The sequence below is a fragment of the Psammomys obesus genome, unplaced genomic scaffold, assembly GCF_907164565.1.
Source record: "Psammomys obesus unplaced genomic scaffold, mPsaObe1.curated_primary_1811, whole genome shotgun sequence".
NCBI classification, from domain to species: Eukaryota; Metazoa; Chordata; class Mammalia; order Rodentia; family Muridae; genus Psammomys; species Psammomys obesus.
The window spans coordinates 7,907,686-7,931,075 of NW_026585895.1; the positions used below are offsets into that span (position 1 = coordinate 7,907,686).

At 42.9% G+C, this 23,390-nt stretch overlaps 1 protein-coding gene across 5 annotated transcripts in view; it reads left to right on the forward strand.

Moving 5' to 3' along the window:
- Positions 1-6,633: 6,633 nt before the first annotated feature.
- Positions 6,634-23,390, forward strand: part of Ttn (titin) — a 258,797-nt gene continuing 242,040 nt past the window's right edge. For 3 of the 5 annotated variants that reach the window (XM_055600018.1, XM_055600019.1, XM_055600022.1), the window contains exons 1-12: positions 6,634-6,724; positions 8,755-8,958; positions 10,766-11,053; positions 11,521-11,606; positions 11,697-11,938; positions 16,009-16,333; positions 16,661-16,813; positions 17,428-17,565; positions 18,747-18,878; positions 19,916-20,053; positions 20,596-20,733; positions 21,199-21,336. In XM_055600018.1, the coding sequence (XP_055455993.1) occupies positions 6,634-6,724; positions 8,755-8,958; positions 10,766-11,053; positions 11,521-11,606; positions 11,697-11,938; positions 16,009-16,333; positions 16,661-16,813; positions 17,428-17,565; positions 18,747-18,878; positions 19,916-20,053; positions 20,596-20,733; positions 21,199-21,336 (2,073 nt within the window). The remainder of the gene's footprint in view (positions 6,725-8,754; positions 8,959-10,765; positions 11,054-11,520; positions 11,607-11,696; positions 11,939-16,008; positions 16,334-16,660; positions 16,814-17,427; positions 17,566-18,746; positions 18,879-19,915; positions 20,054-20,595; positions 20,734-21,198; positions 21,337-23,390) is intronic. The other 2 variants (XM_055600020.1, XM_055600021.1) reach the window with 1 other exon arrangement.

The window sequence follows — 23,390 nt, forward strand, 5'->3', positions numbered from 1 at the left end:
TAGTTGAGGGAGAGGGGAATAAGTGTGATCAAAACAAAAGATATGAAATGCTCAGGAAATCCACTTTTAAAATGTTAAAAGCCTGACAGGAAGGAACCAAAGGAATCAGTACCCTAAGCTGACTTCCTCCAGTCCTTCCCGATGGTGGGATCTTACCAGACAAGGGAGCTCAGAGCTCCCTGGGGCAGTGCCAGTGGAATCCAGAAGATTCCTGCTCAGCTAGGGCGCCCTCAAAAACGCTGTAAGGATGATAAAGCAAGGAGATATGGGGAAGAGGAATTCAAACAGGAATTTGGAAACAATTGACTGACACACAGAGGTCAAAACACCCTAAATGTCTTCAAAATAGGAACATAAACCATCGCATGAGCTTCAAACAGACTTTAAATGCTTCTCTAAGCTTCCCTTTGTTTTCAGAGACGACAGCACTGCCTTCAAGGTCCTTTTATGTTCTCTTGGGTTTGGAAGGTCCTCTCCTGAGTTGAAGAAGTGTTTTGAAATGCAGAGGACTGGTTTGCCTTTATGTTCATTTGATAAAAACATTATTTTCATCTTTGCAGGTTTCTTTGTGTCATACCAAAGAGAAAGACTTTGGGAGCTGGGATCCCTGAACCCTTAATCCCAGGTGCAGTGTTTACTAGATAAACTGAACCCAGCGACGTTCATCATGAGGTGTTGTTATTTGATGGTGGTATTAGCTCCAGTAAGTGTCTACCGATTGCTGGCCTGACCTGGTTTATGGTTTCTGGCTTCAGGTCTCCAGAAACCTAGTTTATTTCTTCTGTAAGATTCTGGTATGGCTTAGGCTTTGCTCTAACCCACATTTAAATGCCATGTCACCTTCGGAGGTCTTGGGGAAGGACATACTGTGCTGCTCTGAGGTCACTTTTTTGAATTCTCAAGGATTTATTAGAACACACCCTCTTCCATATTTAATCAGCTGGTTAGATACTGATCAAATCAGTGTTGGAGTGCACCAGAAACCTGGTCTTGTGTCATTGCTCAACAGCAGCCGGCTAACTAAACACCCACTGTGTGCCAGGTTCCCACTGTCCTGGCACTGTCGCGACCATTCTGTCATTTAATCTTCCTGATGGTTCTTTGAAATGGATATTATAATCGACAGCCCACAACAGGCAAATCAGAACGTCAAAGACACAAGCAGGTTGCCAGGAGCCCCCCGAGAGTTAAAGTAGTGACCCCTTCACACGGCTCTGGCGCTGGTGCTGTTGAGAAACTGAGTAATCTAATTCTGATTTCTTACCTTGGTAAAAGTGTCAAATATGTGTGAAAGAATAGTTTTGTCTTTAATATGACATTAGATATGGTGATGGCCGGTAGCATGGGCTGAAGAGTAATAGAAACTGACTCTTGTAATCTTGCTGTTGAAGAGAGAGTCTTACTTAAATTTTAAGCAACAGCTTCCTGCCTCCTCCATCCCCATGCAGTCTGTCTGAGTTGGTCACTTGAGGGAACACTAGCCACTGGACTCAGCAAGTCCTTCCCTGTGCACTTCCTGGACTTGGTTTGCTTTCCTTCCCTGTGGGAAACATCTCTGAGCCCCTGCTTGCACGTAGGAGTACTGTGAGACACTACTGTGCAGGCACCGTGGGAAGAGATACTACCGGGCTTACTAAAGTGCAGACCTGTGGGGGACAGATGTTTGTATTTCCTGAATTACTATAAACCCAGGACCAGTAATAACACTTACATTTTAACAAAGTGCAAGAGGCACTAATTTTGCTCGTTTCCCTCAGAAATTGCTCCTGTATTAAGCATTAAAATGGCACCTGCTTCTCCAGTGACTCCCAGGAAGCTGTGACTTTAGTGATTCCGTGTAACACAAAGGCAGGCTGAAAGCAGCAGAGGCGCAGAGCGAGTGACGGGTGGAGTTTTGCACATGCTCTGACCTTCCTCTCAGTCATGGAATAGTGGCGGTTCATCGGTTGTCTGTGAAGGCAGGCTTCTGTGGGAAGCTAATGAGAGGCTGTCTTCTCTGAGTGAACACCCGTCCTCCAGCACAAGGCTAAGCACAAAGTCATCACCCGGTTGCCAACAAAGAGTGACAGAATGTGAATCGTAATAATTTAAGCAGTGTTCAGCACTGAGCATGTGTTTAAAAAATATTTATTAAATTACATTGAATGTGGTGCTCAAAGGGAGAAGCATGCCACACATTCTGAAACTGAGCAGGCATTATATTTGAATTACCAGCTGTCTGGGATTATCTGTGTGGCTCCCCAGGCAGGATACTAAATGGAGATCTTACTGCATCAGCAAACTCCTCAGTCTGAGAAGTGGCTCCTTTCCAATAGGCTGGCTTGCTATGTTCCAGCTATGCTATACTTAATGTAAAAGCTAATGCTTGCCGAGGTGTTGTAGACAGCCTGATACTACTTAGGAACCAGCCACTGCTTTCCGTAGTGGTGTGTAAGCATTTGCTGGTGATCCTTTCCTTCCTTCCTTTCTTCCATTCCCTCTTATCTGAGTGTCCTAAGAACATGAGCTCCACAGGCAAGTATCTTGGTGATACTGAAAGGTCTAGAAAGTACAAAGACAGTGAACATGCTCAGGAGGAGAGACAGCTGGCATTATGTTTGCAATATAGGATGTGTTTTCACAGCTTACCTGCCCCCTGAGTTGTGTTAGACTCAACAGAACCCAAGCTCCAGGCTCTGATCAGTTGTTAGCTAGAGTTCGTTCCCAGAAGAACTGAAATGCCCTGACTTTCCCCCAATAAACACAGCGCTGACATACTCCACGTTAGAAAGAGCTTAAGAATATACATGTGTGCTGTACACATACACAGCACAGAGAGAAACAAATATATGCACACATGCATTTCAAATAAATAGCAAATTGCTGAGCACTCCAAAAGTTCACTTATTTTCCGTTATGACTGACGTGTTTCCTGTAACAGGAGTCTCTGGTTGGGAGTTGTTTTCAAAGTACACAACATGAAACTGGTCATTTGGGAAGAAAGGAATGAAACTGAGTGATGGCAGATGCAGTCTGGTGAGGCTTGGTGACACCAGTTCAGATAGCAGCACTTAGGTAAAAGGAGACAGTTGTTTAAATAAGGGCACGGTGGTGTCAGCGTGATAACAAAGCTGTGCTGAACCAGTTGCTGGTAAATTGAAGCTGTTAAATGTTAATGAACTATCACTATATAAGTAACCAGGAGACAGAAAAGGCTTAAGAAGTTAAAAGTCTACTGCAAGCCAATTCGTCTCACAACAAGGGACATTTCTTTTACTACAAACATCAGGAAACTTAACTTAAGATTTATATTTTTAGTCTATTTTACTGATAAGTGTCCTTTTTCTTTATCAACAAGTCAATTTTCTCCGCTCTAAGCAGAATTTTGCAAATCCCTGGGTTGAGCCACAACAAAGGCCTTTTGATATGATCTTTTGTATTTGAACTATCTCTTGCTTGAAATTAAACTCACTCCCAAAATAGCAAGTATATCATCCCCTAACCACTTCCCATTAGTGACAGCAAGCTGCAGAGATTAGGAGCACAGCCTTGTACTAATCTTTTGCCAAGTAAAGGAGCCTTGTGGATGGTTTAAGCTCAGACTTTACCACTCAGTGAAGGCCGTCCATGGGTATGGGTGAATATCACTGGCAGGCAAAAATGAACTCTAACAAGGCTGATGACATTGTCCTATGCAGACTAAATTGAAATCTTACATATAGACTTTGCCTTTGGGTGTTATTTCCTGCTGGGCTGTGACAGACTCAAGTCACTGACACTGGTGTGACTATTTTATAGAACAGAGAATAAAAATGAGGTCTCTTCAAAAGCTCTGTCTACAGCAACCAAGTCTTCAGCGCAGATGAAACCTATGTGTGCTATAAATTTCTTTATCAGCTGTCATGATTGACAGGTCCATTTGGTTGGGTTTAGATAGAAGTGGAGCCTGACTCACAGGGCACATGCTCAAGTTTGGGATTGTTTCAGATCTATGGGTGTCCAAAACTTCTATCTATTGTCACATTTTGGCTTCAGAGCCACAAAGGTAGATTTTTCACGTTTGCAACCAATTCTCTTCTCTCTGAGCCTCCGTGAGGTCATTTTTAAAATACAATTCTATTTCCTCAGTAAAGCCTCTTCTGAAAGGCTAAATTTAGCCCTGCCAATCAGAAGAACAGGTGGTATGTGATACTCCCAAAAAGGTCCTCTCCCATCATGCTTTCCTATCACAGCCAATCACAGAGCGGGGCCCTGAGGATGTTGGGCTGTCAGCAGATCTGGGGAATATAAGGGCCGGCCAGCCCCTGGCTCTGGAGCAGTCGTGCATTCCCACCTCGCCTCGGGTGTAGGGATTGCATAGGAAAACAAAACTACACAGTCCTGACTGTGTAGTTTTGTTTGGAAGGTTAGAGGCTCACCGATTCATGTCGGAGATGGTTGCAAAAACCAACTCTACATAGGACGTCGTTTCAGAAGCAACCTTGGGCTTAGTCCCACCCTTTTTGGGCACTCTTGAGAAATCAGGTGAGTGAGAACCAGCTTGTTTGAATCCTACAGCTATTTCTGATTGGTTACTAGTTTATTTGAGCGATGAATGTCTGCTGTCCAAGGTTTCTTCTCGCTGACCTGCAGCGTAAATCTTAAATCTGCATTTTAAATTTGGTTTTGAAATATAGGTTTTCTTAAAAATAATAAAACCAAGGGCTTAAGCCTGCCAACATAGTCAACCGTTCAGATTTCTAAAATGTACTTGATATCCTAAAACCGGGGGTCTAAATTGGGGGCAGAAATGTTCGCTTCCTTGGTAAACTTGTCTGTTGAGAATGTACAAGGTTATGTGGCTTGGTTGAAAAAGCAAGGCCGACCAAGAATAGCTCTGAGAAAGCCCATGTGCTATCAGCTACACCCGATGACTTTTTAAGGGAATCAACCGCTGAGGTATCTGTTACAGGACAGCAGCAGAACACTTGTCCGCTGTCAGTCAAACGGGGGGGGGGGGGGATGGTTATTTTGGGAGCATGACATTTCAGATGCATACCTTCAGCCCTAGGCCTCTGAAGAGCAAGTGCTCAGAGAAACAAGTTTCATCTTCCTGGACAATAAGAATATCAAACCCACTTAGGCCACTTTATCCCAACATTCTATAAATCCTCAGTGAAGCTATAGATTTGTGTTCTAGAAGATTCCAAATCTCATTATGCATTTTAATTCAACCTACAATCCAATTATATGGTGTGAGATAAATGTTAATACTAGAAAGGGTAAGAAATAAAAGACTTTTAATTTCTAAACACACTTTGATTTCCTATCTTCCTGGGATCAGATTACAAATTGTAAATGCCTGTTTTTCGATAAATACGTAATTATGCACGCTTTATCTAAGGAGACAGCTATTTTTGGAAGATGCACTGACTTGCAGACAGGAAAAGTTAGACATAAAATGTGTCCATCCTAAAGATGGTGTGCTAGAAAGAAGAAGCGTTCCTGAGAAATGATTCTTGAAGACTTTTGGATGATACCTGGATTTTTGTGGGGTGTGAGTTTTGTCTCAAAAGATTTTAGTTCCAGTAAAGCAAATTATCAGGACTAAAGAGAATATTGCACAGTGACAAAGAACGTCGGGAAAAGTAATAATGAGGAAACTGACAATTCAGAAATCATTTTTAATATCGGAACAGTGGTCTGCTCAAGGGGAATAATTAGGTATTTAGGCATATTTTTTTTTTCTCATACAGTCTCCGGAAATGGTAGACGAAATAGTTTCTCCCGCTTACAAAAGGACTTAGCTGCAACTCTTAAGCTCATGTCTCTGCTGAATAGTTCACACAATAAGCAGGGGTCTTTCTATGCCGACGAACATTCTCCAGCAGCCTTCGTTCTTCAGTTCGCATACCGCTCCATCCGCACTAAGAGCTCAAGTCAGCGTTTTTCTTTCAGATCTATAATAAATTTTGGCCTATTAGATATTTTTTTTCCCTGAACATTACTTCAGCAGCATTAATTGTGCCATAACATACAATGTACGGAAATGCTAGGACGTTGAAAACCTCTTATGCTCTCAGGGGATGGGACAAAAAGCTTGTGGACGTGAAAACACTTGCCAACGCTCTTCAAATTAGCGAAAGGCTTGCAAAGTCCAGACTTTTCACCTAGGTAGTGATTTTAAGCCCTGGGATGGAGCCCAAAGCAAGGTCACCTTGTAAAGCATGGGCACGGTGGGTGAGGACGGCTGGCAAAGGAGCAGCTGTTTATGGCACTGTCTCTTACACGCTGTGCTGATGCAAAGGTTCATTTGTCACATCTCGTCTCTGAAACCCCCTCACCACTCCAAATGCTGGAGTTTGGTTTTCCCTTCCATTCTTCCCCCAATCTGATTTTCCATTGTTGGAATGACTGAATGTTCCCGCTTTGACCACTAGGGGGCATCTGCTTGACCAACCCTTCCCCTCCATCCCCCTCCATCCCCCTCCTGTTAGCTCAAAGGTCAACTGCATAAGCCCCAACAGAAGGCTTCCTATTGCTCTAGGGCCACATAAGCCTACTGGACTAACTCTCTGGAGAAGCACAGGTCTCTGTCTCCACTCAGCTGCGGAGGGACCCTGAGCGTCCACATTCTCACTGATTTTTCTTTTCCGTTTCAGAGTGCCTGAGAAGATGGCTACTCGAGCCCCGACGTTCACGCAGCCCTTACAAAGCGTTGTGGCACTGGAGGGTAGTGCCGCAACCTTTGAGGCTCACGTTAGTGGTAAGGCCTTACGCATGCTTTCTTCTCCGGTCCACAGGCCTCCTCCAGTACAGGAACAACTTTTTCTTTTGTAGGGGAAAGCAAGTTTGAATCCTGCTTTCTACTATGTAAAATTGGCACAACGCTATGGAAAGGTCGTTTTAAGGGCATCCCATTCACAGGATGCTGGCAATATAATGACTTTGAAAATGTTTTATTCATATTTATAATTCCACGAAGCAAAAATAATTAGCGTTAGATTAAAATTTGCTGTCAGAATCCAGCAACTAAGTAGAACCAAATTTGGCCATTCTATATTTGGGCTCAGGGGCAGAGCCAGGCTGACAGACAAGAAGCCTCGTGCTGTGGGGATCATTGACAGGGCTTATAGGCAGGAGTCTGTGCACCTAAATTTTAGTTGTTTTATATAAAAGACAAACAAACAAAAAAAGCCCAGTTCATCCAACTTTCCATGGGAGCAGACACAGTGACTACTCATGATAATTATTTTATTGGGTTTTTCATCTTATTAAATTATGCTAGCGAATTAAACAACTCCCTTTTGTTATGAATGGCAAAACATAATAATAATAATAATAATAAACTCCTCTCTCCTTTCTGTCTTTATATTCAAAGGTTACAAACATTTTCTCTAGAATTTTATTTAAAAGGAATTCCGCGCATTTCTTTTTTGTCTCTTTTTCTTCATTATCTGGTTTAGGTATGATTCTAGACCAGGCATGATTCGAAACAAGTGAGGCCTGTCTATAAACTATGCTGTAAACGACTTCAAAATGGTTTACTTTGTCTCCTCCTGTAGTACCTTAACTGGTCATGAAAGATTATGTGGATTAACTGTTCACAAGTCAGTGTATCCCTGTGGTGAACACATTTTCTCTTTTCTAAATGTATGGCTTGTAATAAAGATATAAACTAAAGTTTGCTTTTTACTTCCTTTTTCTGTATTATGTAAGAGTCTTACCTACTGGCTGACACGTTTCAAAAATATCATTTGCTATTGACGGAAATCAATTCAGTTTTCCTCTCTCATGATAAACCCTGACTCTCAAATAATTAACTTACTTTTTCTTCAGATCCTCTGTAACTTCTAAACCAAGCAGAACACACTTTATGTCTGTGGAAATTTGCTCCTTTGTGTGGTAGTGAGCTGGCATCCTCAGAGCTTCACATTCTGTCTAATTTTGTTTAAGTTCTTAGACATACGTCATAGATGACATTTGACCCCCACAAATTAGTCTAACAAACTCTTCACCCTCACATAATGCGAGGCTGACTGGTGTAAGGACAGCGTGGTGAACTTCCTGTTGGTGTCACCTCCTGACTCTAGGAGAATGGTCACGAGCATTTATGTCAGATGTGAAGCAAACGGTCTCTGAAGTAGCCTTCCGAACTCGGACCACACTAGACTTTAACAAAACACGAAGCCACTGATACCATTCTTAACAGCGAGTGGAGAGGCTCCCGTGTGAGGGCATTTTTGCTGCAGGGACATTTGCACAGACATCCTGGACTGAATCCCTGAGGGAAGCAAGCATGCCCTCCTGAGGCAGAGCTGTAAGGTGGCTTTGCTGCCTCTAGACCTCACGTTTATAGAGCGGGCAATGGTTGCATCCTCTTCTAAAGTTTCTCCAGCCCTGTATGCTTAGGAATCCCTCCCATTGTGTCAGTGGTGTCTACTAAATTAAGTCAGATAGAGCCCTGACTAGAGGGTAGAAGATGAAGGTTCTGCCCCTCTTTGTACCACTGATGACAGAGAGAGCTTGGAGAAATGATGACACTTCAGTGCAAACCCCACATCCATAAAACGAAGAGGCAGGGCTCTGTGTGAACTGCTGGGCCTCCCCAACGGCCTGCAGTTTTATGTTTCTATCATGTGACAGTCATGCTGTCACTATCACTAAACAGAGTCCCACTCTGGCTTAGACGGGCTGGTGCAAGGCCTTGTTTGATGATGAGGCAGAGCAGAGGACTGAACAGTGGGCATTTTAAATGCCCACTCTAACGTAAAGACCATTGGGCTTGCCTTCCAGGTTCCCCAGTTCCTGAGGTGAGCTGGTTTCGGGATGGCCAGGTGATTTCATCTTCCACTCTGCCCGGCGTGCAGATCTCCTTTAGCGATGGCCGCGCTAGATTGGTGATCCCCGCCGTGACTAAAGCCAACAGTGGACGATACTCCCTGAGAGCCACCAACGGATCTGGACAAGCGACTAGTACTGCTGAGCTTCTCGTGACAGGTAAGCTGTTGTGGATCAGTCCAGAGGGCGTGTGCCTCCCACACAGTGGAGGAGTCCAGTTAGAATTTGTAGGACGAATGTATGTGATTGTGTGGGTTGAGGCAGTTCAGTCCTCTCTGAAGATGAAGCACAAGGCATCTGAGAAGCAGGGTCTCTGGAGCATCACACACTCAGAGGATCTTGAAGAAACACCAAAAATCGTGCTCCTCGGCAGGTAGAAAGTTTAGAGCCACAGAGTTATCAAGGAACAGGGAACATTCCAGAAATCACTGGGAATTTCCACCTCAGCGGGCATTGCTGTAATTCTGATGTAAGTGGTCTATAAGCTGGGCATTGAAAATACTGCAGAGTAATTGTAGTAAGAAAAGGCCAAATGCTTGTTACTCAGATACACAACATCACTTTCCGTAAAGTCCTTTCCAGTCACCTCCATGGGGTTTCTCCATACTTTAGCACTCCATGTGATGAGCAAACACAAAGAACAAGGGTCACTCTGTTTATTGCATAGCAATGTCTTGTATGACCTCAATCATGTCACATGTTTGTTCTCGGTGTCTTAACTCCATGGGCATAAGTTACCCGAGCAGACAGCACACCAGACTGCTTAGGGATGAGCTTGTAATGTACACTCAGAAAATTCAGAGCTGGAAGAAGTACAGTAACTCAGAAACCTGTTGGTTTACCCTGACATTTTACCATGAAGGCTGGAACACACATATGGGCACACGCTTCCCTTAGGGAACACTGGCAGCTAATGGCAGCTGGAGAGAAGGGTATAGCTTCCCCAGCAGTGTAGCTACTGATAAGATATTCCTGCCCAGTGTATTTCCCCACCCATGCTTGGGCCAGAAACCTGAATTAATCTCAGTGGGCCACACACAATAGAAGACATAAAAGTTGAGAAGAGGGTTCCATTGGAAGAGGGAGGGGGATGAGAGAAATGAATAGGAGATTTAAAACAAAACAAAATGAAAAACACAAAAAATCTAAGATTCATTGTAAAAAGCCTTCTTTCTTTCTGTAGCGTGGTTAACACGAAGGCCTGCCACATTTTAAATGCAAGTAAATACTTTGGTCATTTTAATAACAATCTAACTGGAGGAATTTTAAAAATTGAATTAAACTTTTTGATTCAGTAGGTCATGAATGCACTCATTTTACAAACCAGGGCAACTTACTTCTGTGCAATGTAAGTAGTTTGCCAAACTACCTTAGCATGTTAGCAAAAGGCAAGATCCAGAGCTTGGAAGTGCCAGAAAGGTCTCGAATAGTACAGCAACGTCTTGACATTTTGGTAAAAGAAACAAAAGAGAGAGAGAGAGAGAGAGAGAGAGAGAGAGAGAGAGAGAGAGAAAGGGAGAAAGAACAGGGCTAGAGAGATGGCTGAGCAGTAAAGAAACTTGTTCCTCTAACAGTGGAGCAGGGTGTGGTTTCCGGTTATGGTGGTTCATAACTATGCGTACATCCAGCGCTAGGGTATGCTGACCTCTGTGGATACCTGCACACATATGATACACATAAGCTCACTCACATGCACATACACATGAATAAAACAATTGAAAATTTTGTGGAGACTAGAACTGCTAACGAAAGCAAAGCAATTGAGATTAAATCGTGAGCAGGGGTGCCTCCGCTCCTGCTGCATTCTAGCTATCCTCTGCTGGAGAGCTGGGCTTCAAGGACAGTCAAGGATGCTGGATGGCTGAGTCAGCCTCTGCTTTGAGACTCAGAGCTGTGATTGCTTAAGAACACCTTTCTGGGAGCACCCTGCCCCCCTGGGCCTGATTTTCTTCTCTGCCCCTCGCAGCGGAGACAGCACCACCCAACTTCGCTCAACGGCTGCAGAGCATGACTGTGAGCCAAGGAAGCCAAGTGAGACTCCAAGTGAGGGTGACAGGAATCCCTACACCTGTGGTGAAGTTCTACCGGGACGGAGCTGAAATCCAGAGCTCCCTTGATTTCCAAATTTCTCAAGAAGGCGACCTCTACAGCTTACTGATTGCGGAAGCATACCCTGAAGATTCTGGGACCTATTCCGTAAATGCCACCAACAGCGTTGGAAGAGCTACTTCCACTGCCGAACTGCTGGTTCAAGGTATGTGCTGGGGGCTGAGAAGGAGAAGGGAGCCTGACGAGGGGGTTGCTGCTGATGTGGGCCAGGAGTCCCTCTGCCTCCCCCAGATCGCAGCCCTGGGGGTGCCAGCAGGAGCAAAGATCAAAGCTGAATATTCTAGCCCCAGCAAAAGGCCTCTGGGCTCTAAGCAACACTTCAATGTTGACGCTCACTGCAGTCTACCAAATGATAACCAGAACATGTATTGGTCAAGGGATGTACATGGGAAAATGGTGGAATTTGAAATAAACAATCCGAGGAAATTCCTTTCCAATAAACACTATTTTTAAATCTAACTTATATTCGCACGGAAGCCACATCTTGCTATAGTTTCCCTGCTGTCACAAAGGACGTTGTACTGACTTTTAGTTACAACTAATGGATTCTCTTTAAGAAGAAAGAAAGTCACGGTTTTCTCTCCTGCGACACTCACCTTTCCGTTTCTTCAGGTGAAGAAGTAGTACCTGCTAAAAAGACTAAGACAATCGTTTCGACTGCTCAGATTTCAGAAACAAGACAAACCCGGATTGAAAAGGTAATTTCCCCATAAACCAGCTCCCAGCCTCAGCGGTTCTTGATTCCCTGGCCCCGCCCACCCACGTGGCTTCTCTTTTCATCTTCTCAGAAAATTGAAGCCCACTTTGACGCCAGATCAATCGCCACAGTTGAGATGGTCATAGACGGTGCCACCGGACAGCTGCCGCACAAACAACCCCCGCGGATACCTCCTAAGCCGAAGTCTCGGTCTCCAACACCACCTTCCATTGCTGCCAAAGCACAGCTGGCCCGACAGCAGTCCCCGTCTCCCATCAGACACTCCCCCTCCCCCGTCAGACACGTGCGGGCACCTACCCCATCTCCGGTCAGGTAAGCCTTCTCTCGGAAGACTACGTTACTTATACGTTTCAAAAATCAAGTGTTGAGCAATCAGAATGCAGCCTGGGGGGGGGGGGGAGGAGAGAGATTGAGACCAAGAAATCCCTCAATGTGATCTTTCCAGTCATCACCTTCCCTGGGTAAACTGAAGGCATTTGCAAATTGTCATTCTGAATTCTTATTTGCACCCTCTTTGAATTCCATTCAGCAAGTACACACGTTTGGGGCCAAACCTAACACGGGAAGATGAGAATTTTGAAGAATTAAAAGTTAAATCTCTCCAAAGTCAAGTTACCCAGACTACTTGCTCACAGTTTGGTTTGGGACAGTAGCTGTAACAGTAACTAAGATAGAAGACTCACCACCTCTGTTCTAAGCTGTTCATTGATATCTCACTAAATATTCCCAGCCTGGAGAAATGCAGTCCCCAATATTCCTGGCCAGAAACTATAGCTAAGGAAGTTAGGAGGCTTTCCCAAGGTCTTTGTTGTGTCCTCCATAAAACAAAAGGGGATCGCAGCCAGAATGATTTGGAGTTCTTTGGAAGGAATCAATGAGCTCATTAGTTGAAGGTGTCCCTTGGAAATAGAAAATCATTATCCAAATGCTCATACTCTCAAATAATAGGCAAAACCTTCTAAATATTTTTCATATGTTTATTTCATCTAAAAAGTAAAGTGGATTTCTACTCTTACTTAAAATATAAGTATTTTATGAGGTGAGCCAGTATTACCAGTGCTCAGAAATTCAGAAATTATACAATCAAATACAAATTACCCACAGCAACCGAGACTTTGGGACTTAGTCTATAATGAGGCTTTTAATATGATGAGCTAAAAACTACAAAATTTGAGCACGCACAAAAAAGTATGATTTAATCAATTCAAATGAAGTAAAAAAAAAAATCATACAGATCAAGTCCTCCTGCTAAGAAAACGAAAGTGAAATAATGAGATGGTTGGCCTTAAAAAAAGCTCTAAATTCACTGTAAAGTTACTGTGGTCACAATTCTATGATGGGCCTAGGGTATAGCTTGCCGGGAAGGTATGCCCGACTGTGAAAAAGAAGAGTGACTAGAACAACACATTCAGGACACAAACAGAGAGCACAGACAGATTTAAGTATGCAGGAAATTTGTTTTTTTAATCAAGGGGAAGGATATTTTATTTGACAAATAAGACTGGCAGAAATAGCTGGCTGTCAGGAAGGAGGCAAACCCAAGCCTCAACCTCATAGGATTTACAAAGTAAGCCCATTCTTGATTAAAGTGTTCAGATGTTTTGGTGGGCAAAGTCACTCGCCACCAACCCTGGTCACATGAGTTTAATCCTTGGGACTGCGCCGGTAAGCAGCAAGAACTGGCTACCAGAAGTTGCCTCCCAACCTATGGCACTATGGTGTACTCATGCCCTCCACCCCCACACCACAGGCATAACCTGCATGCACACACACACACACACACACACACACACAGAGACATGTGCACCGCACATACAAACGTGCATACAAATAAAGAAGCATACACTAGTAATTAAAAGGATAGAAGGAATGTTTATGGAAGAGAGCTTTTAAAAATAGGTTTGCAGATCCAAAATAGACAGGAAAACATCTCTATAGCAAAAAAAGCAAGCTCATTGTTAGACTAAATGGTACATTTGGGGGGGGGGGCAAGCTGCTTTCTGAAGATGCTTCATTGTTGCCACCAGTTCATAAAGGACACCAGCTAATTACAATGTGAACAATGCCAGGCTAGAAACAGTCAGCAACAGGAACAACTCTACAGGGTTTTGCTGAACAAGACCTTGTAAGTCCTCTACACACAGGCAGTCCTGGAGGAGAGGCTAAGAGGGACATACAACAAAGAATATAAACAGGGAGAATGCAAACTACCAGATGTACTTAAGAGTTCCAGCAATCACTTTCTAAAAGAAAAGAGAATCATGCAGAACAAATAAAAAAAATGGGGGAATGATGTCAATGTTCAAATAATATATTATAACATTCTAAGTGTCTTCTAATTTTTATTTTGGCCACTTAAAAAACTTGAAGATATTCGGCCAGAACTAACATGAAATCTTAACAAAGGCTCAGTTTTAAAAAAAAAAATCTATCTTTATTTTTTAATATATTTAATCTCAGGCTGTCTACCAGTTTGCATGCTGTGAAATCCCTCACAACACAGACCAAATGTAACCTCTGAGGGATAACAGCCTTACTCTATTTTAAACTCAAGCCTGAGGGTCCTTTAGCATCACAGACATCTCCTGACCCTCAGGAGCACAGTAGGCCTCTTAGTCTTCTGAGGGTTTATTAATGGGAATCTAGTTATTTAGTCTGCAAATTTTGCTTTAAAATAATTACAAAATATAAATGCCAGCTTGAGAAGAAAATAATGGTTATCCCAGATAGACTCCTTCCAAAAACGTCCGGAGGCTTAGTTTTGATTTTTGTTGTAGATAAAGCAAGCATATTTCACTGGACGAGGTGCACTGTGGCTCGCTGTGACCAAGTGATTATTTTTTTATTATTATTATTGTAAGTGCAGAAATAAGCACTTTCCGGTAATGGCTCAAATTACATTGATTTTCACAGCCGTGGGCTTACCTGAAGCCTGCTGTTAATCACTCACATCATGCTAATCATGTCTTGATCTCTTTTTGAATTAAACCCACTTTGCTAGGAACAGCAAGAACTAAGCAAGTGAAAACTAAGACGCTCCTGTGTCTGCTTCCCTGCAGTTGGCGTGGAAGACACGTTCTAGCCTGGCCTCCGCTGTATCTCCAGCGCCGTTTCTTTCCACAGGCCATGCATATCTATTAGACATATTTATTCAGCTTGATTACGATTTCTTTTCTAAAATGTAAATTGCTTTTTTCTCACACAGACAGCCTTTTAACAAGAAAATGATTAAACGTTTCTTCATGAAACACGTTGATGCAATATTCTGCAAAGTTATTCCCTATTTTAGAGAAAATATTACTGGATCTCCAGCGTAATTGGGAGAATTGTTTTAATTTATGATTGATGTAAACTCAATATCCTATGTAAGTTCCAGGATATAGTTATAAACATGGCCCTGTGTGACGAATTTTTAAAGCAATACTGCCACCAAGAGGTAAAATAGAGAAAATAAAGTAAATGAAATTTTTGAAAACTATGTTCAAACAGTTGATCTGTACCTAGAATAATTGCTAGTGGCAACAGCTGGCTTTTTGTGCTATCATTGTTAGGATTTAATGCCCATGCTTTTTGATGCATGCTATTTGTACTTTGGATATACACACAAAAAAAGCAGAGTGAAAACTATTTTGGAAGAAAATACTTTGTCAATTTAATAAAAAGGCTTCAAAGTAGCTAATTCACAAGGTAATTCTAAAATTATGTAAATGAAGTTCTTATTGTATTTAGATGAAGGCCAGGGCAGAAATAAACTCAGAGGAATTAAAAAGTTACCCACAAACACTTTTGGCTAGAACAAAAGTCCCACAGTGCATAACACAGTTCCCAAGAGGACTGTGGGAAGCTCAGTAGAAAAGTTTCCACCTGGCCTGGAAATTCACAACATATTGACTTGGTTGAGACTGTGGAGAGATAAGGGGAGAAAGGAACGAGGGGTGGGGAAGGGCCAAGAGAGAGGAAATGTGAGTGGCACAGGCATTGTTGCCAAACCCACACAACACCCGTTCAATGTTCTCCCCCAACAGAAGCTAGGAACACACTGCTTTCTCAGCAAGTAGTTTAAGGAAGCTCCTTTTACTGTGTGTTTTCTCCCTCCGCCTCACCCCCAATGCCAGAAGGTGAGATGGGACACAGAGATCTTTACCTTACTTAGAATTAAGTCTCATTCCCTTCCAGGGTTACAGCAGATAAGCATGGGGCTTAATGAGATTTAAAACAAATTGCTTTCAGCTGCATTCTGTACCCTCGAGATAGCTGTGGAAGCTCACACTTTTAACACCCTCACTTAAGCACCGCCATGTTTCCATCCCATCGCCTAAATCCCATCATGGCCTCCAGAGTGCCTTGTGCTGATGTTCTGACCTCTGCCCTTTGGTTTCCAGGTCCGTGTCTCCAGCGGGGAGGATCTCCACTTCCCCCATCAGATCTGTCAAGTCGCCTTTGCTGGTTCGCAAGACTCAGACAACCACTGTGGCCACAGGCCCCGAGGTGCCTCCCCCTTGGAAGCAAGAGGGTTACGTGGCCTCCTCAGCTGAGGCTGAGATGAGAGAGTCGACAATGATGAGCTCTACCCAGATCAGAAGGGAAGAGCGGTGGGAAGGGAGATACGGCGTCCAGGAGCAGGTGACCATCAGCGGAGCAGCGGGGGCTGCGGTGTCCACCAGCTCCTCCTTCACAGCAGGAGCCGTCGCTACCGCGGCTAAGGAGGTACAGTCACAGCTCTGCCTTCCCCGTTCACCCAATTCCAGCCCCGGGGTAATCTGTGCGGGTTGGAGAGGAAATGCGGAGGAGTCTAAAGCTATAATCGGTATGAAGATAAGTTTAGTTGTTCTTTGTCAGCGCATCTTTGAGTCAAAGGCTAAAGCACGAGGCTCTTGCATAAAATACGGATTTTAATGATGCAGGCCTTGTCTTCCTGGCAGTACTGGGTAATCACATACGAATCTGTTTCGCTCCTCTTGGTAGTTGAGGGTGCATACATTTTCTGCCAGCGTGTCGTTTTAAAAGCATTGTGCTTGCTGATGACTAACACAGGTGAAACAAGAGGCAGACAAGAGCGCAGCTGTGGCCACTGTGGTGGCTGCTGTTGACATGGCCCGAGTCAGAGAACCAGCGATCAGTGCTGTAGAGCAGACTGCTCAGAGAACAACCACGACTGCCGTGCACACCCAACCTGCTCAAGAACAGGTACGCACGGGGCCGCCAGGGGGCGCGCGGCACCCCGGCTCGTCTGCTCTGGGTACCGGGGCAAGCCAGTCCCCTGCTGACCCAAGCAGGGCTGAAGGCAGCGGGCCGCCCTGCGTGCCCCGGGCTTTTAGAGCTTCCTGAGGAAAAGGTGGCTAGAAATATCAAAAGTGTTTAAGCTGTAAATATCACAGGAGCAGACCGGGTCAGAAGAAATACTTGGGCAGTGTGAGGCGAGCAAGAATTAACCCCTGTTTTCAAGGCATCCAGGGACTGCGGGAGTCTGGCAGAAGAAGAACAAAGGGCCGGTCGAAGTCCCAGTGCAGTTCCTACCATAGCTAGGCATAGAAAACTATTATTTCCCGGCAGGCATTAAGATTTCTGGAAGGGTCCCCGAAGGACCTTGGCTTTTACTTCCCTCAAAACAAATGTGACATTTGATTCACGGCTGGAAAGGAATATAAATACAAGGTCACATGCCACCTCCTGTTTGAGTAGACCCTGTTACAGTCTAAAAGCTCTCTAGCTCTCCTCTGCCCTCTGGGTTGGTGGTTACGCCTCAGTCTCTGAGAGGTGTGTGCTGAAATGTTTCCTTTCTTGTGTTTCATGAACATCAGGTGAGAAAGGAGGCGGAGAAGACCGCAGTAACCAAGGTTGTAGTTGCTGCTGATAAAGCCAAGGAGCAGGAATTAAAATCAAGAACCAGAGAAGTGATCGCAACAAAACAAGAGCAGGTGCACATAACTCATGAGCAGGTGAGCGTGATTTTTGATTTGCAATGCACCGGTGTGCTAAAACATACCAGTTTTTAGTGTGAAGCAAGCTAATTTCTATAATGTTGTGGTGCTATAGTTTGCCGCAAATAGCATCCTCCTGTCCTGCATGTCCTGAGCACTTAATACCAGCGCACCTTAGAGTCACTGAGTATCCATACAGGAAACAAATGAGGATCTCTCTCCTCTCGCTTTTTAATTTGTAATTGCCTACACTGATTATAGGTTAACTATGGCAGTGCATAGGGGACAGGCAGTTTAAACCAAAGAGATGAACTAGGTGCCATGCTAGGAGCAAGGGGGAACTGAATATGTCACTTTAAAAGCTTGCTCCTGCTTTCTTACCCCTTGGACGTTAGCACATGGGTTTCATATGGGATGTACAGCATGAGCATATAGCAGGTGCAATGGTCAGAAACTGGATGAGGACAGGTGGGAGAAGGCCTGTTGATGGTGATGTTGGCCAGTAGAGTCAGTTGTCCATAGGACAGATGAGAGGGCTCACTTTCAAGAACCTTTTCACCATGGTCCTGAGTTTCAGTGGCAAGATTTGTGAGGGTGGGAAGGACTCACTCCTTAGACAACAAATGGAAGCAAAACATCCTTCCATGGCGCAGGCTTTGAGCAAGAGTTTGCCTAAGATAGATGCCAGAACTGCCTTCTCACTGTGTCTCGATTTTAGACAAGCCTTGATATTCAAAACTATTACCACATTTAGAACAAATATTACAAAAAATAGAGTAGAAAGGCAGACTGCAAATTATGTTTGGATTCACACATTTAAAAGGAGCCAGGAGAAATTACTTCTTGGGACTTCCATAGTAATGTTCTGGGCTATAAGATTACTTTCAGCTGAGAAAATTAGCACCTAATTAAATTACCATATCACCATCTAGAGAAGGCACAAATCCTGCTACGGTAGACCGCAACTGTCTATAACACAAGCAGTCCTGAATCCCAGCATGCCATTTCCTCAAAGAGACTGGGATACAGTGCAGAGAGAGAACAACTGTGTTCATATTAATGAGATGTCGAGGAGTTAACAATAGCCCCAGAAAGGGAATTTCCCTCTTTCAAATCCCTACTTTGTTGCATTTAAGACTGTGGCAGCCCCACTGGGGACTGGGGGACAATAAGGTTTTTTTTTTAATCTTTGATTGCAGATAAGAAAAGAAACCGAAAAAGCCTTTGTACCAAAGGTAGTGATCTCCGCAACTAAAGCCAAAGAGCAAGAAACTAGAATTACTGGAGAAATTACTACAAAACAAGAGCAAAAGCAAATAACTCAAGAAACGGTAAGTCTGGCTGATTTTTACAAATGGCTCATTTCCTAGCAGCTAAAAGTACCTTATACCCAGAACTTGAGACCAGAATTGCTTTCATCTCCCCCACCCACCTTTTTTTTTCTTCTTACTGTTTGCCTGTGTCTACTGTTGAAACTTTCTGTGCACTGTTCTGTGCCCACATGAGCAGCTTATGTAAACTCTACTTGAACAGTTTCCGGGGTAAATCCTTGAACTTTCTAGGTCACACATAAATGGGAGGTACGCCTACTTTCTGCCCACTAGCCACGAGCGCATTACTTTAGCAACGAGTAACCTGAGCCCTGGGTCACTCGGATTGGGGCCTTCAGCCTACAGGCAGCCGTGAGGAACATGCCTGCTTGCATCCGCTGACACTCTAACAAGCCGCAGCTGGACATTAGAGAAGACCACACTCACAATCCCTGGGTGATAAACACTGGAGTACACACGTCAGATATGGGAAGACAACTTGGACGTCACCTAAGGCTGCTTTTCTTCCCTTTGTCACCAAGCTTTAAGGAACAGGAGCTTTTCTTTGACTCCTGCTCTCCTCAAAGCTCTTGGCTGATCTAAGAGCTGCTTCCTTTAGAGTCCATTTGATGACATTGTCCTGGTAAGAGGCTAACCAGAGTCAGCTACCTGGGTTTCCATCGCCACTTCCTGCTGCCCTGGAGTCAGGCTAGGCAAGATTTGAAACATAGGAGTCCCTGCCCCATTGTAGCAGACTGATGAGTTTAGCCAGCCTTGTTTTTCAGCCATTCCTAGTCATCAACTATAGCGCAAAGATGTCACCTTTTCAGTCCTGGCACAGTTTATTTAGGAACAGCTTGGCAGCAAAGTTTAATCCTCAAAAAACAAAATGAAACAAACAATGGCAGGCTCTTTGCACATGTTTAGACTCTGAAATGGGGGTGTGACATTTTCTACTTCATCAGTAAGCCTTCAGTATTCATAACGTTGCCTGGCCATCTTACCATTCCCTCTGTTTCCTTCAAAATTTAAATCTTCATTTTACTCCGCAAAATCAGATAAGACAGGAAACTGAGAAAGTTGCTGCATCCATGGTGGTAGTTGCCACTGGCAAGTCCACAAAACTAGAGAGAGCCGTGGGCGTTCAAGAAGAAATTGCCATACAACAGGATCAAATGCTCCTCTCTCAGGAACAGGTGAAGACTTCTGCTGGCGTGAGAATCACTCTCAAACCATCCACATTGTCATCATGGCTCTTAATCATCACTTCTCTTCATGATCGCACAGCCCCTTACCACCCATTTGGCTCTCACTGTCACCCTCATACCTAACTCTCAGCTTTTCTTTGGATTGCTACTAATACATTAGAATTCATTTTACTGTCTTCCTATGGCGGTAGACTCCTTATGCAAAACAAAGGTATGCACCTTTCAAGCGTCTATTCGAACTCTGCACATATTTCAGTGTGAATAGTGTGGCAGAGAGAAGAAACATGGCTCAGGTTTTTTGTTTTTTGTTTTTTTTTTTCTTATTCCATTTTTCTTTTTTGTCATATCTTCTTGGTATTTTTGCTGGTGAAATACCGTGGATGATAAAGACAATCCAGTGATGTTTAATGAAGCATCTGTGAATAATGAGGAAAGCTCCGCCTCTTTCCTCAGTTACTTTGTTTCTTTTATTAGAGGCTCATGAATCTTATTGACATTTTCTTACCTTTCTTTTGAAATCATATAACCAGATAATGAAGGAAACTAGGAAAACAGTGGTACCCAAAGTCATAGTTGCCACACCCAAGATTAAAGAGCAAGATTTAGTATCAAGAAGTACAGAAGCCATCACTACCAAAAGAGATCAAATGCAAATTACTCAGGAAAAGGTGAATGCTGATATTTGAGATGTGAAAAGTTTATCTTTAAGCTAATCTCCTGTAAGCCATTGACTCTTACGTGCTATGAAATTATTTTAATCTGTTTTGTAAGTTTATAACTAAAATAATAAATATGTGTACCGTTAATCTTTCCTTCACGCTTGGCATTCACCCACCCTAACATTTTTGATTCATTTCGTTCATCCCTATTTTTTGTTTGAGCATTAGCATTTTAGTTTCGTTTTTAGAAGCAACACGGGAAAGCATTTACAGACTGACTGCAGCTAACATTGCTACCTTCCGCCGTTCTCAGCCATCCTATGCAAGCACTGCTTAGTGGCTATTTAACACTGGGTGATTTTAGTTTTGCATCCCACCAGCAGGGGAATGGAGTGCGTGTTTGTGTGGAGTGGGGGTCATACTCTGTGTCTGAAGCCCATACAACTTAAACTTTGCTTTTACCATAACGATCAGATGAGAAAGGAAGCTGAAAAAACTGCCTTGTCTACGATAGCAGTTGCTACTGCTAAAGCCAAAGAACAAGAAACAGTTCTGAGATCTAGAGAAGCCAAGGCCACTAGACAAGAACACATCCAAGTTACCCATGGAAAGGTGACTGTGTTATTCCAGTGTGGAATCCATGATAATCTATTAATACCAAATCTCATGTGAAAACTCCCATTATAACACATTAATTCAAACATCAACCTTCTTGTGTAGGAGACACTATTAATAAGAAAACTAAAAGGCAAAATTATTTACTGTCCTTAACATTATAACATATTTCCTTTCCAGTTTGTTGTTATCATTGTTTTCAACTTTTATTATTAACACATATTATCATCCACATGTTAATAACTGAAATTGCATTTGGGCTAATTTTAAGAGCCTCCGTGAACAAAAACAAAAAAAAAAATTGTTGCATATGTGTAGTGATGAATCTTCCCAGTGGGAGGAGAGAGAGAGAGAGTGTGTGTGTGTGTGTGTTTTGAGGAGCCATGAATTGAATGCATTATGCTACAATTTAAGGCTTTATTTCAGTTACCTATAGTTTTCTTCATGTGAAACTTTACCTTTTTTTTTTCCTTCCTGTATATAACAGAGGCAAGAAACTGGAGAAATTATAGAGCCTATTTTAGCAGCTTCCACTGAAGCTGGGCAAGATGCAGTATTGAGAACTATAGGGAAAGATATGTCTAACAAGAACTTTACACATAAGCTGTGAAGAGGCAGCTGTGTCTATTCACAGCTATGCAAATCTCATGAATTACCTCTCATAATTATAACACCTTCCAAATCCACAGTTTACCTGGGTTTTGCTGTTGCAAACTGGCCTAGTTTTCAGTTTTGGGGGCGCCATTTGTTTGCTGCTTGTGTTTCCCTGGGGAACTTTGTCGATTCCTATCACAAGAATTTCCATCAGTTTTTTTCCAGGACTAGATTTAAGATAAGATTCAAACTTTTATCTAAGTCTAACACATCTGCCTCCTAGAAGTCATGTACTCAACAAGCTTTCCCACGAGGCATATTTGAAGAATTATGGTTAATTGTTTTCTCATTTCTGTCCCTGTTCACATAAATGCATCTGTCTTGGTTTTGTTGTGGAATGCTAGCTAAGAATGAAGGCTGAGAAAATGTTCCTAAGTTAATAGGAACCTTTGCTGAGCCTGCAGAGCTAGCCACACTGCCAAAGACTACAGAAAGACTGGCCATTCGGCACAAGCAAATAAATTTGCAAGAGGAGGTGAAAGCTGGTGTTGTGGAGGTGAAACATGTTTTTTCTTCCTATCATCAGCTCATGTAACTCCTCACTGCCTTGAGCCTGTGTGCTCCCAGTGGTCCGCTAAATTGCTTTACCTGTCAACAAAACGTGAGAGATGATAAGCCTTGGTCTGAGTCCTCCAGAGGATAGTTAGCATTTCTAGTAATAAAAGACCACATTACATAACACTTAAATTAATTCTCAGCAGTTAGCTGGTGTAAATTGGGGTCTCCTAATCCAATTTCTGTTCATGCTTATCTGGGACCCAAGAATAAAAAGGAAACTTAAGTCTGCTAAGGGAGAAGAATAGCTACCAGCATTTAGTATTCACTTGCAGTTGTCCACCAAAAAGCATATGTATGTGGATATAAATATAGATAGATAGATATAAAATTCAAGAAAAAAGATACATTCTTCCACAATTTAAAATATACTGCCATAGTTAGATTTTAAGTCATACTTGTAAAAGTAGGAGCAATATTTATTATCTTGGTTGTATGATTTTTGGTCAACTGAAATGTTGAGTCAGTTTTTTAATCATTAGAATAAAACTAAAACTTCCTCTGATTTTCTTACATCACAGTTTTCTCAAAAGGTGCCAATGAAGCACACCGAAAATTCAGTTTCTCCAGACAGAGAAATATGTTCATATTTGTGGTCTCCATTGAAGATGAACACATAGAAACATCTATAGAGTCAACTGCTTTTATAAAATAAACCAACAAATAAAAAATAGTTGAAGAGCTTCATACAGACATAGTAGCTCTTTCCAAAATGCAATGTGAAGGGAAGATGATATTTGCAGTCTTTCGTGGCAGATTAGATTTTTATACTTCTGAGAAGAAAATCTAAACAAAGCCCACAATCGTTAAAGGATCAATCCTATCTTTAAAAGGCTACAATC